This window comes from Panulirus ornatus, chromosome 11, assembly GCF_036320965.1.
Source record: "Panulirus ornatus isolate Po-2019 chromosome 11, ASM3632096v1, whole genome shotgun sequence".
Taxonomy (NCBI): Eukaryota; Metazoa; Arthropoda; class Malacostraca; order Decapoda; family Palinuridae; genus Panulirus; species Panulirus ornatus.
Window position 1 is genome coordinate 679,399 of NC_092234.1, and position 15,166 is coordinate 694,564.

Sequence of the window (15,166 nt, forward strand, 5' to 3'; positions counted from 1 at the left end):
TTGACAACAGACATGTCCTTACTATTGATTATCTGGACTCTTGCCTTAAGCTTTATACCAAATAGCACACTACACTTCCAGGGCCACACTACACTCCCAGGGCCACACTACACTCCCAGGGCCACAGCCTTGTATCCAGGTTTGTTTATATTGATCATGTGATGCAAGATGGACGTACAACGGAGTAAGATATGTGTTGCCTGCCGAGCAAGTGTTGTTGGTGGGTCCTTCCTAACATGATCTACTCTGGCACAATAATTGCTCACCAACAAACACAACCACCACTCACCAGGCAACACTGACACACTGGCCCACGCTTGGCCGGAGTGTTACTGCCAGCTAGGGGAAAGTAGGCTGGCCACGCCCCCACCCCTGACTTGCCGGGCTCTGGGAAACAACACTAACTAACATTTGAACCTCTACTGTACTAACTAACTAACATTGGAACCTCTACTGTACTAACTAACATTGAAACCTCTACTGTACTAACCAACTAACATTTGAACCTCTACTGTACTTTCTAACATTTGAACTAACTAACTAACATTTAGACCTCTACTATATTAAGTAACATTTGAACCTCTACTGTACTAACTAACATTTGAACCTCTACTGTACTACTATCTAGCATTTGAACCTCTACTGTACTAACATTTGAACCTCTACGGTACTAACTAACTAACAAACATTTGAACCTCTTCTGTACTAACTAATTAGCATTTGAACCTCTACTGTAATAACTAACTAACATTTGAACCTCTACTGTAATAACTAACTAACATTTGAACCTCTACTGTAATAACTGACTAACATTTGAACCTTTTCTGTACTAAATTTGAACCTGTACTGTACTAACTAACATTTGAACCTCTACCTACTAATTAACATTCGAACCTACTTTACTAACTAACATTTGAACCCCTACAGTACTAACTAACATTTGAACCTCTACCTACTAATTAACATTCGAACCTACTTTACTAACTAACATTTGAACCCCTACAGTACTAACTAACATTTGAACCCCTACAGTACTAACTAACATTTGAACCTCTACTGTACTAACATTTGAACCTCTACTGTACTAAAATTTGAACCTTCACTGTACTAACTAACTAACATTTGAACCTCTACCGTACTTACCAACAAACGTGTGAACCTCTACTGTACTAACTAACCATTTAAGTAGCGTGTGCACATCTACTGAACCAACTAACGTGTGAACCTCTACTGTACTAACTAACCAACTAAGTAGCGTGTGAACCTCTACTGTACTAACTAACCAACTAAGTAGCGTGTGCACATCTACTGAACCAACTAACATGTGAACCTCTACTGTACTAACTAACCAACTAAGTAGCGTGTGAACCTCTACTAAACTAACTTGTGAACCTCTTCTGTACTAAGTAACGTGTGAACCTCTACTGTACTAACTAACAAACGTGTGAACCTCTACTGCACTAACTAACCAACTAAGTAGCATGTGAACCTCTACTGAACTAACGTGTGAACCTCTACTGTACTAACGCGTGAACCCCTACTATACTAAGTAACTAACGTGTGAACTTCTACTGTACTAACTAACGTGTGAATCTCTGCTGTACTAACTAACGTGTGAACACCTACTGTACTAACTAACTAACTAACAAACCTGTGAACCTCTACTGTACTAACTAACCAACTAAGCAGCGTGTGAACCTATAACGGAGTAACGTGTGAACCTCTACTGTACTAACTAACGTGTTAACTCCTACTGTACTAACTAACGTGTGAAGGTCGACTATACTAACTAACGTGTGAACCTCTACTGTACTAACTAACGTGTGAAGGTCTACTGTACTAACTAACGTGTGAACCCTTACATTACTAACTAACTAGTGTGTGAACCTCTACTGAACTAACTAACGTGTGAACCTCTACTGTACTAACGTGTAAACCCCTACTGTACAAACTAACGTGTGAATCTCTGCTGTACTAACTAACGTATGAACCCCTACTTTACTAACTAACTAACAAGCCTGTGAACCTCTAACCAACTAAGTAGCGTGTGAACCTCTACTGAAGTAACGCGTGAACCTGTACTGTACTAACTAACGTGTGAACTCCTACTGTACTAACTAACATGTGAAGGTCTACTATACTAACTAACTAACGTGTGAACCTCTACTGTACTAACTAACGCGTGAGGGTCTACTGTACTAACTAACGTGTGAACCCTTACTGTACGAACTAAGTAGTGTGTGAACCTCTACTGAACTAACTAACGTGTGAACCCCTACTGTACTAACTAACTAACGTGTGAACCCCTACTGTACTGACTAACTAACGTGTGAACCCCTACTGTACTAACTAACTAACGTGTGAACCTTTACTGTACTAACTAACTAACGTGTGAACCTCTACTGCACAAACTAACTAACGTGTGAGCCTCTACTGTACTAACTAACAAACGCGTGAACCTCTACTGTACTAACAAACGTGTGAACCTCTACTGTACTAACTAACTAACTAACGTGTGAACCTCTACTGTACTAACTAACTAACGTGAACCTCTACTGTACTAACTAACTAACGTGTGAGCCTCTACTGTACTAACTAACAAACGCGTGAACCTCTACTGTACTAACAAACGTGTGAACCTCTACTGTACTAACTAACTAACGTGTGAACCTCTACTGTACTAACCAACGTGAACCTCTACTGTACTAACTAACAAACGTGTGAACCTCTACTGTACTAACTAACGTGTGAACCTCCACTGTACTAATAACTAACTAACTAACGTGTGAACCTCAACTGTACCAACTAACTAACGTGTGAACCTCTACTGTACTAAGTAACTAACGTGTAAACGCCTACTATACTAACTAAGAAACGTGTAAACCTCTACTGTAACTAATAACCTAACGTGTGAACTTACTAACTAACGTGTGAACCCTACTGTACTAACTAACTAAACCTACTGTACTCTAACTAAACGTGTGAACCTCAAACGTGTAACTGTCACTGTACAACAGGTAACTAACTAACTAACGTAGTGAACCACTTACTAACTAATAACGTGTGAACCTAATGTACTAATACTGTAATCTACTATACAAACTAAAACGTTAACCCTCGTACACTGTGGATCATACTAACTAACGTTAAACCCCTATGACTAACTAACAGTGACTACTGAAACTAATAACTGTAACCCCTACTCACTAACAACTACGACACACCAACACGTGTGACACACAACACATACTGGACTCTACTACTAACTAACAAGGTAACCTACACTTACACCAAGTTAACTAACTACACACTAACAGGCTACGAACACTACCTACCCAGTACACCACACTACTACTAACCCGGTTACACCCTACTGTACTAACTCAACACTAAACCCCTATTGTACTAACTAACTAACGTGTGAATCCCTACTGTACTAACTAACGTGTAAACCCCTACTCTACTAACTAACTAACGTGTGAACCTCAAACGTGTAATGTGAACACTGAACAACGAGAGAAAAATCGAGAGTGAACATTTGATGTAATGAATCAAAATGTTATCTTAAATCACTATCAGCCAGACCAAGCGTTAATCCCTGTACATGTGGATCATTAACTGACCCTCCTATGGTCTACCAACCCAGACTCATACAACAACACCCCCCCAGGCTCACACCACACTACCCCCCAGGCTCACACCACACTACCCCCCAGGCTCACACCACACTACCCCCCAGGCTCACACCACACTACCCCCCAGGTTCACACCACACTACCCCCCAGGCTCACACCACACTACCCCCCAGGTTCACACCACACTACCCCCCAGGCTCACACCACACTACCCCCCAGGCTCACACCACACTACCCCCCAGGCTCACACCACACTACCCCCAGGTTCACACCACACTACCCCCCAGGTTCACACCACACTACCCCCCAGGTTCACACCACACTACCCCCCAGGCTCACACCACACTACCCCCCAGGTTCACACCACACTACCCCCCAGGTTCACACCACACTACCCCCCAGGCTCACACCACACTACCCCCCAGGTTCACACCACACTACCCCCCAGGTTCACACCACACTACCCCCCAGGCTCACACCACACTACCCCCAGGCTCACACCACACTACCCCCCAGGCTCACACCACACTACCCCCCAGGTTCACACCACACTACCCCCCAGGTTCACACCACACTACCCCCCAGGCTCACACCACACTACCCCCCAGGCTCACACCACACTACCCCCCAGGTTCACACCACACTACCCCCAGGCTCACACCACACTACCCCCAGGCTCACACCACACTACCCCCCAGGCTCACACCACACTACCCCCCAGGTTCACACCACACTACCCCCAGGCTCACACCACACTACCCCCCAGGCTCACACCACACTACCCCCCAGGTTCACACCACACTACCCCCCAGGCTCACACCACACTACCCCCCAGGCTCACACCACACTACCCCCCAGGCTCACACCACACTACCCCCCAGGCTCACACCACACTACCCCCCAGGCTCACACCACACTACCCCCCAGGTTCACACCACACTACCCCCCAGGCTCACACCACACTACCCCCAGGCTCACACCACACTACCCCCCAGGCTCACACCACACTACCCCCCAGGCTCACACCACACTACCCCCCAGGCTCACACCACACTACCCCCAGGCTCACACCACACTACCCCCCAGGTACACACCACACTACCCCCAGGCTCACACCACACTACCCCCCAGGCTCACACCACACTACCCCCCAGGCTCACACCACACTACCCCCCAGGCTCACACCATTTCCAGTGGACCATCAACAGTGACCATCACCAGAAAGAGTCAGGATCCTGACGACCCCGCTAGTTAGGCTCAATAGACCTTCATTATAGAGAACCAGTCACACATGTGCACCAGCTAACAGACGTATAGTCTTGATGTTTACATAAAACAGTAATACAGGTAACAGGAGCAAGATCAAACGCTCCTGTTAACAAGTTTTCACTATTCTGAAAGTTAACAGTTATACTATAAATTGTTTTAGTCAATAATTGAATATGTAAAAGTCATCGTTTGAGTCAGTTGAAGACAGATATATGTTTATTCTTAATATTTATCACTCGCGACCTCATTATTTTAAAACATAAATGTTCAAACTTTATCCTTGATATCGTCAACAATGAACATTTTGACATGTTAATCTCTAGTTTGTTGTATTTGTAATGTCTCAAATGTTAGCAGATTCACAGCTCAGATCTCAATAGTTCAAGTGAACGCTCCAACAATGAACAGATGCAGACGTCAGTTCAGTGATCAACTGTACGTACAGAACAGTTCACCAGATCCGCTGAACAGTTAAAGTCAACAGATGGTCATGTCCTGCTTCTGGTAACTCCTAACTGAACATTGTACAGCACTTCAACAGTGTACATATCAACCAGTTCAGGAGTGATATTGTATATCTAAACACAAAATCTTCATTCGTATATCAGTCATGTATGATGACTCATTCCTTGTAACATTTCATGAAACTTGTTATCAGGACAACATCTGCACATGATGTTACAACAACTACCACAGCTACTAACACCTGGTCATGTGTGTGTGTGTGTGTGTGTGTGTACACCTGCAACCATGACCTCAGTGCAAATGTTCATGCCAATTGCACAACTTGGGGTAAGATCATACGATACTTCTCTGTCTTGACGGAAGTAAACCTTATTATTGCTCTTACATAATACTGACCCAAGAACACTTTGATGTGGGAGAAAGTGTCATACCGAGCGAATGTCTGAAGAGAACAGCGTAACAAATGGCGAGACTGGATTATGTAGGAGGCCCTCCTTTCCCAGTGGTGTGAGCGGCCAGGAGGAACCCACTGTGTGAGCACAAGTTACATGAACTTGGTCAACGTCTGGTCAAGAAATCCCCAACTCAATGTACAACGCAAAGTTTCCTGAGTGGGAAACATGGCGGTGGAGATTCATATTTTGCTGAGGCGAGTTTGCGTGGCGTGACATCTGTCCTCTTGATACGCGTCTCCTGCCAGCACTTGCTCTGTGTTCGTTTGCTGGTAAAGTAATTTCCTTGAATTTTTCGACCAGTCATAACGTTAAGATCTGCGTCCTGGACCAACTTTCTCGATCCCGGAGACGCCACGCCCACTCCTGTATGTTACCTGAAGGCAACACAACTTCCACATTTTGTTTTTGATCTTATCTTTTGCTTTGAGAGCAGAAAGGAAATGTTTCAGATGAATGATATCTAAACCACTTCTTTCTTATTTCTTGTGAAACACGAAGATTGCATTCAAACACAATACAGACTTCATATTTTTGAAGGGCTTTAAAAGTAAAGGCAAAGATGAATGGCATTGAATACTGGACATTAAGCCCCGCCCATAGATACTTTGCTTCTTAGATTGGTTGAAAGTAACGTCAAACTTTTATGAACAAAGCCACCCTCATATTTTACATATAGAGGGTACTACGTACAATCAATATATTCATTTCAAGAACACGTTTTACATTTCCATGTCTTATTACAAGATAATTAACGATATATACAATGAATGTAGGAGGAGTTAGTTAAATGTGGCGTAGGGAGGAATGGGCGGAGTTATTGTCGCGCGGGTCCAGGAGACGTGTCCGCGCGCCAGTCAGCAGCCAGCACCCGACACACACCCCGCCCAGCCCCGCTCGCTGGCTCCCTCCTGCATCATCAACATTGTGAAAGTTATTTGAAGTTCTTCCATTTCCTTCTGTGACATATTTCATGAGATTTACTCGACGGAAGCTTCCTGACGATGATTAGTTTTACAGTTATTGAGCTCAAGAAGGCATGAGAATCAGAACTCGAAAATAAATTTTAGTCTGGTCCCAAGTGCCTTTAAAGTTTAGTGAAGTGAAGCGACATTTGCGTCTTCAAGGAACTGACGGAGACACGAGTAGTAGCCAGGCACAGTGCGAGACCGCTTAATGGCTACCGCAGTGAGTGGAAGATGACCTGAGTCATCGTGTGTGCTTGAGAGGTCGACCTATTGAAGTCACCAGCAGGAGAGCAACGACGCCATGAAGGAGTACCAGGAGGTGAGGCTTGGATTAGGACGAGGGAAGACCAGGTGAACAAGGAGGCTCGGGACCAGGCAGGGGAGAAGGGAGGGAGAGGCTTCGGACCTGGCAGGGGAGCACGGAGGGAGAGAGTCAGGACCTGGCAGGGGAGAAGGGAGAGAGAGGCTTGGGACCTGGCAGGGGAGAAGGGAGGGAGAGAGTCAGGACCTGGCAGGGGAGAAGGGAGGGAGAGGCTTGGGACCTGGCAGGGGAGCAGGGAGGGAGAGAGTCAAGACCTGGCAGGGGAGAAGGGAGGGAGAGGCTTGGGACCTGGCAGGGGAGCAGGGAGGGAGAGAGTCAGGACCTGGCAGGGGAGAAGGGAGGGAGAGAGTCAGGACCTGGCAGGGGAGAAGGGAGGGAGAGAGTCAGGACCTGGAAGGAGTGGAGGGAGAGAGAAGGTCAGGACCTGGCAGGAGAGCAGGGAGGGAGGGAGAGGGTCAGGACCTGGCAGGGGAGCAGGGAGGGAGGGAGAGGGTCAGGACCTGGGGGGAGGAGAGGTTGCATGTCTGTCTGTCTGATCCACTACACATGCCTGTCTGATGTACGACACATGTCTGTCTGTCTGATCCACGACACATGTCTGTCTGATCCTCGTTTTCTGTCTTCACGTGGAGTAAGGGATGTGTTATGGACCGTAATACTGGTTGTCCCGAAATAGAGACAAACAAACGAAGAAATAAATGAATGCAGACCATGTTTAAGCCCGGAGATCTTCAACTATCGCCCCATTTCTCTCACTTCTGCCATCTCCAGAGTTTTTTAAACTCTTTTAAACTCTTACTTTCTCATACACTTACATCCCATTTCTGTCTTCCAGGTCACCAGTATAGATTTCGCAGTGCAAAGTCGACTGGTGATGTGTCCTGTGTGATCAAGTCTGGTCCTCCTCCTTCAGGAAGTTTGGTGTGGTAACCCTCGACATCTCCAGAGCATTTGTCAAGCTGTAACATAAATTGTTGCTTTCTGAACTACCTTCCTTCACTGTTTCTCTATGTTCTCTAATGCATAGTTTCCACCCTGACGGTTCCATGGCAGTAGTGGTCGAAGAAGCGACTTCCCCTTCCTATGCCCTCAATCGTGATGTTCCTCAGGGTTGGGTTCTATTACCTTCTTTCTTCTCTCAGTAATGATCTTTCTTCTAACTCTCTTCAGTCATGCTGATGATTTCAATTTACATTCGTAAACACGTTTTTCCTCCCTTTAATGCTCGTTCTCTTTCTCGTACTGATCACATTTCTTTCATTTTTGGACAGGGGCAGCGTCTCAGTGAGGGGCAGCAATAACCTTGCAAAATCGAATGTTGCTGAGAATAATTTGTTTCCTTTGTTCAGCCTCAAAACACATTCCATAAGCATGTTGGGTATAGCCATATCCTCTACTCTGTCCTTATAATCTCCACATGATAAATGTGACAATGTCTGCTTCCCAAAAGCTGGGAGTCTTGTGCAGGTGCCGTAAAATTTCTCTTGTGAGCAGCTGTTTCATATTTACAGGGGTTTTACTGAGCCAAGCATGGAGTATTGCTCACACATCTGGAGTGTTGTGTTAACTAGACTGGTCTCTTGTGAGCAGCTGTTTCATATTTACAGGGGTTTTACTGAGCCAAACATAGAGTACTGCTCACACATCTGGAGTGGCTCATCCTCTGTTAACCAGAGTGGTATCAAAAGTTTTCCGTCTCAGTAATTTCCCTGGCATGAACTCCCTTGAACTTTCCCTTTCCATAAGCCTCGATGTTGCTTTTCTCTGTCTCTATTAGAGGTATCATCCTGACCATTGTTCTCGACAAGTGTCTGCATGTGTCCCCATGCCATGGTCTGGACCCGTGGCACACGTTTGGCTGCTGCTTCCCACAGTTTGTGTATGGAGACCAGCCACTCGAGGATTGGCTATTAAGATGCCTCTTACTTGCCTCAGACAACTAAGTTGTGGTATTCTCTTCCTTCTATCTTTCCTCTTCATATAGCCTTTCCTTCTTTAAGAGTCAGGTCTACATACACCTGCAGAGCCATAATTAATGTCCCCTTTTTCCTATATTACCTTCCTTCACCGCATCCGCTCACACTGAGTCTCTAGCTGTCATGTGTAATGCACCGAAACCACAGCTCCCTATCCACATCCAGGCCCCACAAAACTTTCCATGGTTTTTCTCGGTAGCTTTACATACCCTGGTTCAGTCCATTGACAGCGAATCTCCCACTGTAAACTACATCGTTCCAATCTACTCGATCCCATGCATTCCTTTCACCCTCCTGCCTGTATAGGCCCCCAATACCTTCACTTTGTTTCACTAGGAGCCAGAGCATCCAGGTATCTTTCCTGAATCATACTTTCTATCTCTCCTCTCTTCTCATCTTGGTTACATCCACACAAATTTAAACACCCCAGCCTGAGCCTTCGAGGAGGATGAACACTCCTCACTTGGTTCCTTCTGTTCCGTCTTTTACAAATTGAAATAGAACGGGAGGTTTCCAGTCCCCCGCTTCCGCTCCTCTAAGTCGCCTTTTACGACACGCAGGGAATACGGAAGTGGGAATCTTTCTCCTCTGCCAAGAGCCATTCTGTTCTCTAAGTATTATTTCCATCACTGCTCTCGTGTACACGTGTCAACCTCCACGCACAGAATCTCTGACATGTCTTCCCACGTCTTCCCTGCGTGTTGTAGAAGGCGACTGAGAGGGAGGGGAGTGGGGGGCTGGAGACCTCTTCTTTTATGGAAAATTAAAAAGGACCTCATAAGGTGGTTGTAGGCCAGTTACAACCACCACACCACAGTGGACGATGATGATGATGATGATGACCTGTTCTTCCTGTGTCTCAGGTTTGGATGGACCTAGAGTCTGTGCTGCTAAGTGAAGGCCAGGACGATCTGCACATGTACCAACCTGCCCCGCCTCCATACACCTCTCACTCATACTCCACTGGCTCCTCGGCTCACTCCGTCGTCCACATCAACGCCCACTCACCTGTTCAACAAGCAACCCATCTCTCCATCCACCCACAGTCCTCGCCTAATACATCATCCTACAACTCATCGTCCATGTCTACTGGGGTTGAAACAGCCAGGTCCCGTCCGCTGCCGTCTCTGACTGCCCTAGGAGACTCCCCACACCAGCTGCCCCACACGCAGCCTTCTGCTCCTCTGCCTTCTCTCCACCTTCCCCAGCACCCACCACCACCACAACCACCACCCCTGGGGAGAAGTACTGGAACTATAGCGGCACCCATGTGTGACTTAATGGAGGGATCAATGGTACCTCCCCTGGCCGCCCACACCACCCTTCCGCCCACGCCACCCTATCAGGATGCACACTATACTACCACCCACCCAGGGTACGAGCCATCATGCCGCATCAAGGCGGAGGAGCACGGCCACTATTCCCTGGACGTGAGTGTTCGGACGGGCGTCAAGAGGACTTACCCTGAGGGGTCAGTCTCGCAGGCCAAATATGCCTGCGTGGGAGGCTCTTACCGTCGGGAGGAGCCTTACGCCAGCTCAGGCCCTCCGCCTCCTTTGCAGTATATGGGCTCTGCTGGAAGCCTTCCTCAACAGCAGCAGCCACAGCAGGGGGCGCCGCAGTATGTCTTGCCTCCCACACCGCCTCAGTACCCTGGTGGACATCATACACTCCACCATCATCCTGACTATACCTTATCACCGGCCCCTTGGACACCTTCACCCACAACTTACGGCAATTACGCTCAGTATGTGGACTTGAACACTTGCTCCTCGTCCACCATGGGTGGTGGTGGTGGTGGCCCCCCTCCACCACCACCACCCGAGGCCCCTACACCACCTGTCAAACCCAGACGTCGGCGAGCACGTAGGAAAGTCATCATCCACAACTGTCCCTACGACGGCTGCCTCAAGACGTACATCAAATCGTCACACCTGAAGGCGCACCTGCGGACCCACACGGGGGAGAAGCCCTATACGTGCAAGTGGAAGGGTTGTGGTTGGAGATTCGCCAGGTCGGACGAACTGACGCGCCACTACCGTAAACATACGGGCGACCGTCCCTTCCAGTGTCGACTATGTGAGAGGGCTTTCTCCCGCTCTGACCACCTCAGTCTCCACATGAAGCGACACATCGCACTCTAACTTGTCCTCAGCAGCCCTGGGCCATCGCCCCAGCCTCCACATGACATGAAATTGTTCCCCAGTGACCCTGGGGGTCTGCCTGGATAACCCTGTACATCATCGCCAGTAACCCAGGGGACCGACCACAACCTGAATGTCATGAATGAGGCGAACGTCCAACCACGTGGAGATGATAGGCACGTACTGCCTGTGGGCAGCTCCACCTGATGACAAGTATCACTACATCTTGGTACGACCCTTGAGCACCACGGTACGACCCTTGAGCACCACGGTACGACTCTTGAGCACCACGGTACGACCCTTGAGCACCACGGTACGACCCTTGAGCACCACGGTACCACGGTACGACCCTTGAGCACCACGGTACGACCCTTGAGCACCACGGTACGACTCTTGAGCACCACGGTACGACCCTTGAGCACCACGGTACGACCCTTGAGCACCACGGTACGACTCTTGAGCACCACGGTACGACCCTTGAGCACCACGGTACGACCCTTGAGCACCACGGTACGACTCTTGAGCACCACGGTACGACTCTTGAGCACCACGGTACGACCCTTGAGCACCACGGTACGACCCTTGAGCACCACGGTACGACTCTTGAGCACCACGGTACGACTCTTGAGCACCACAGTACGACCCTTGAGCACTACGGTACGACTCTTGAGCACCACGGTACGACCCTTGAGCACTACGGTACGACTCTTGAGCACCACGGTACGACTCGAGCATCACGGTACGACTCTTGAGCACCACGGTACGACTCTTGAGTACCAGGATACGACTCTTGAGCACCAGGATACGACTCTTGAGCACCACAGTACGACTCTTGAGCACCACAGTACGACTCGAGCACCACGGTACGACTCTTGAGCACCACGGTAAGACCCTTGAGCACCACGGTACGACTCTTGAGCACCACGGTACGACCCTTGAGCACCACGGTAAGACCCTTGAGCACCACGGTACGACTCTTGAGCACCACGGTAAGACCCTTGAGCACCAAGGTACGACTCTTGAGCACCACGGTAAGACCCTTGAGCACCACGGTACGACTCTTGAGCACCACGGTACGACCCTTGAGCACCAGGATACGACTCTTGAGTACCACGGTACGACTCGAGCACCACGGTACGACTCTTGACCATCACGGTACGACTCTTGAGCACCACGGTAAGACCCTTGAGCACCACGGTACGACCCTTGAGCACCACGGTACGACCCTTGAGCACCAGGATACGACTGTTGAGCACCACAGTACGACTCTTGAGCACCACAGTACGACTCTTGAGCACCACAGTACGACTCTTGAGCACCACGGTACGACTCGAGCACCACGGTACGACTCTTGAGCACCACGGTAAGACCCTTGAGCACCAAGGTACGACTCTTGAGCACCACGGTAAGACCCTTGAACACCACGGTACGACTCTTGAGCACCACGGTACGACCCTTGAGCACCAGGATACGACTCTTGAGCACCACAGTACGACTTTTAAGTACCACGGTACGACTCTTGAGCACCACGGTAAGACCCTTGAGCACCACGGTACGACTCTTGAGTACCACGGTACGACTCTTGAGCACCACGGTACGACTCTTGAGTACCACGGTACGACTCTTGAGTACCACGGTGCGACCCTTGAGCACCAGGATACGACTCTTGAGCACCACAGTACGACTTTTAAGTACCACGGTACGACTCTTGAGCACCACGGTACGACCCTTGAGCACCAGGATACGACTCTTGAGCACCACGGTACGACCCTTGAGCACCAGGATACGACTCTTGAGCACCACGGTACGACTCTTGAGCACCACAGTACGACTCTTGAGCACCACGTTACGACCCTTGAGCACCACGGTACGACTCTTGGATAACATATGTGAGTGTGACCTGGAGAGTGTGTGTGTGTGTGTGCACAGGATGACCTGTCTAACCTGTGACTGGTGTACAAGAATGGCCTGTGACCTGTTTAGAAGGATGACCTGTGACCTGTGTACACCGTACCACGGTGTACACAGGTCACTTAATGAGCCGGTGTCAGGCACAAGCGGAACACGAGGCTCCAGCAGACACAAGAGAAATAGTTGTACTGAACCTTACCCATGTATGGTACTTACCCATGTATGGTACTTACCCATGTATGGTACTTACCTATGTATGGTACTTACCCATGTATGGTACTTACCTATGTATGGTACTTACCTATGTATGGTACTTACCTATGTATGGGACTTACCCATGTATGGTACTTACCCATGTATGGTACTTACCCATGTATGGTACTTACCTATGTATGGTACTTACCCATGTATGGTACTTACCCATGTATGGTACCTATTTATGTATGGTACTTACCAATGTATGGTACTTACCTATGTATGGTACTTACCTATGTATGGTACTTACCCATGTATGGTACTTACCCATGTATGGTACTTACCCACGTATGGTACTTACCCATGTATGGTACTTACCCATGTATGGTACCTACTTATGTATGGTACTTACCAATGTATGGTACTTACCTATGTATGGTACTCACCCATGTATGGTACTTACCTATGTATGATACCTACTTATGTATGGTACTTACCAATGTATGGTACTTACCTATGTATGGTACTCACCCATGTATGGTACCTATGTATGATACCTACTTATGTATGGTACTTACCAATGTATGGTACTTACCTATGTATGGTACTCACCCATGTATGGTACTTACCTATGTATGATACCTACTTATGTATGGTACTTACCAATGTATGATACTTACCCATGTATGGTACTTACCCACGTATGGTACTTACCTATGTATGATACCTACTTATGTATGGTACTTACCAATGTATGGTACTTACCTATGTATGGTACTCACCCATGTATGGTACTTACCTATGTATGATACCTACTTATGTATGGTACTTACCAATGTATGGTACTTACCTATGTATGGTACTCACCCATGTATGGTACTTACCTATGTATGATACCTACTTATGTATGGTACTTACCAATTTATGGTACCTACCCATGTATGGTACTTACCTATGTATGGTACTTACCCATGTATGGTACTTACCCATGTATGGTACTTACCTATGTATGGTACTCACCCATGTATGGTACTTACCCATGTATGGTACTTACCTATGTATGGTACTTACCCATGTATGGTACTTACCAATGTATGGTACCTACCCATGTATGATACTTACCTATGAATGGTACTTACCCATGTATGGTACTTACCCATGTATGGTACTTACCTATGTATGTATGGTACTCACCCATATATGGTACTTACCCATGTATGGTACTTACCTATGTATGGTACTTACCCATGTATGGTACTTACCAATGTATGGTACCTACCCATGTATGGTACTTACCTATGTATGGTACTTACCCATGTATGGTACTTACCCATGTATGGTACTCACCCATGTATGGTACTTACCTATGTATGGTACTCACCCATGTATGGTACTTACCCATGTATGGTACTTACCTATGTATGGTACTTACCCATGTATGGTACTTAACCATGTATGGTACTTACCTATGTATGGTACTTACCCATGTATGGTACTTACCTATGTATACCCATGTATGGTACTTACCTATGTATGGTACTTACTCATGTATGGTACTTACCCATGTATGGTACTTACCCATGTATGGTACTTACTTATGTATGGTACTTACCCATGTATGGTACTTACCCATGTATGGTACTTACTTATGTATGGTACTTACCCATGTATGGTACTTACCTATATATGGTATTACCCATGTATGGTACTTACCTATGAATGGTTCTTACCCATGTATGGTACTTACCCCTGTGTGGTACTTCTCCATGTATGGTACTTACCTAATGTATGGTACTTACCCATGTATGGTACTTATTCCATGTATGGTA

General features: G+C 47.3%; 1 protein-coding gene across 1 annotated transcript; it reads left to right on the forward strand.

Annotated features, from left to right (window-relative positions):
• The first annotated feature begins 5,619 nt into the window (after positions 1-5,619).
• On the forward strand, positions 5,620-11,566 carry LOC139751086 (uncharacterized). Its single transcript, XM_071666190.1, has 2 exons — positions 5,620-7,108; positions 9,951-11,566. Exons 1-2 carry the CDS (start codon positions 7,091-7,093, stop codon positions 11,229-11,231), a joined length of 1,299 nt encoding a protein of 432 aa, XP_071522291.1. The 5' UTR covers positions 5,620-7,090; the 3' UTR covers positions 11,232-11,566.
• Positions 11,567-15,166: the final 3,600 nt, after the last annotated feature.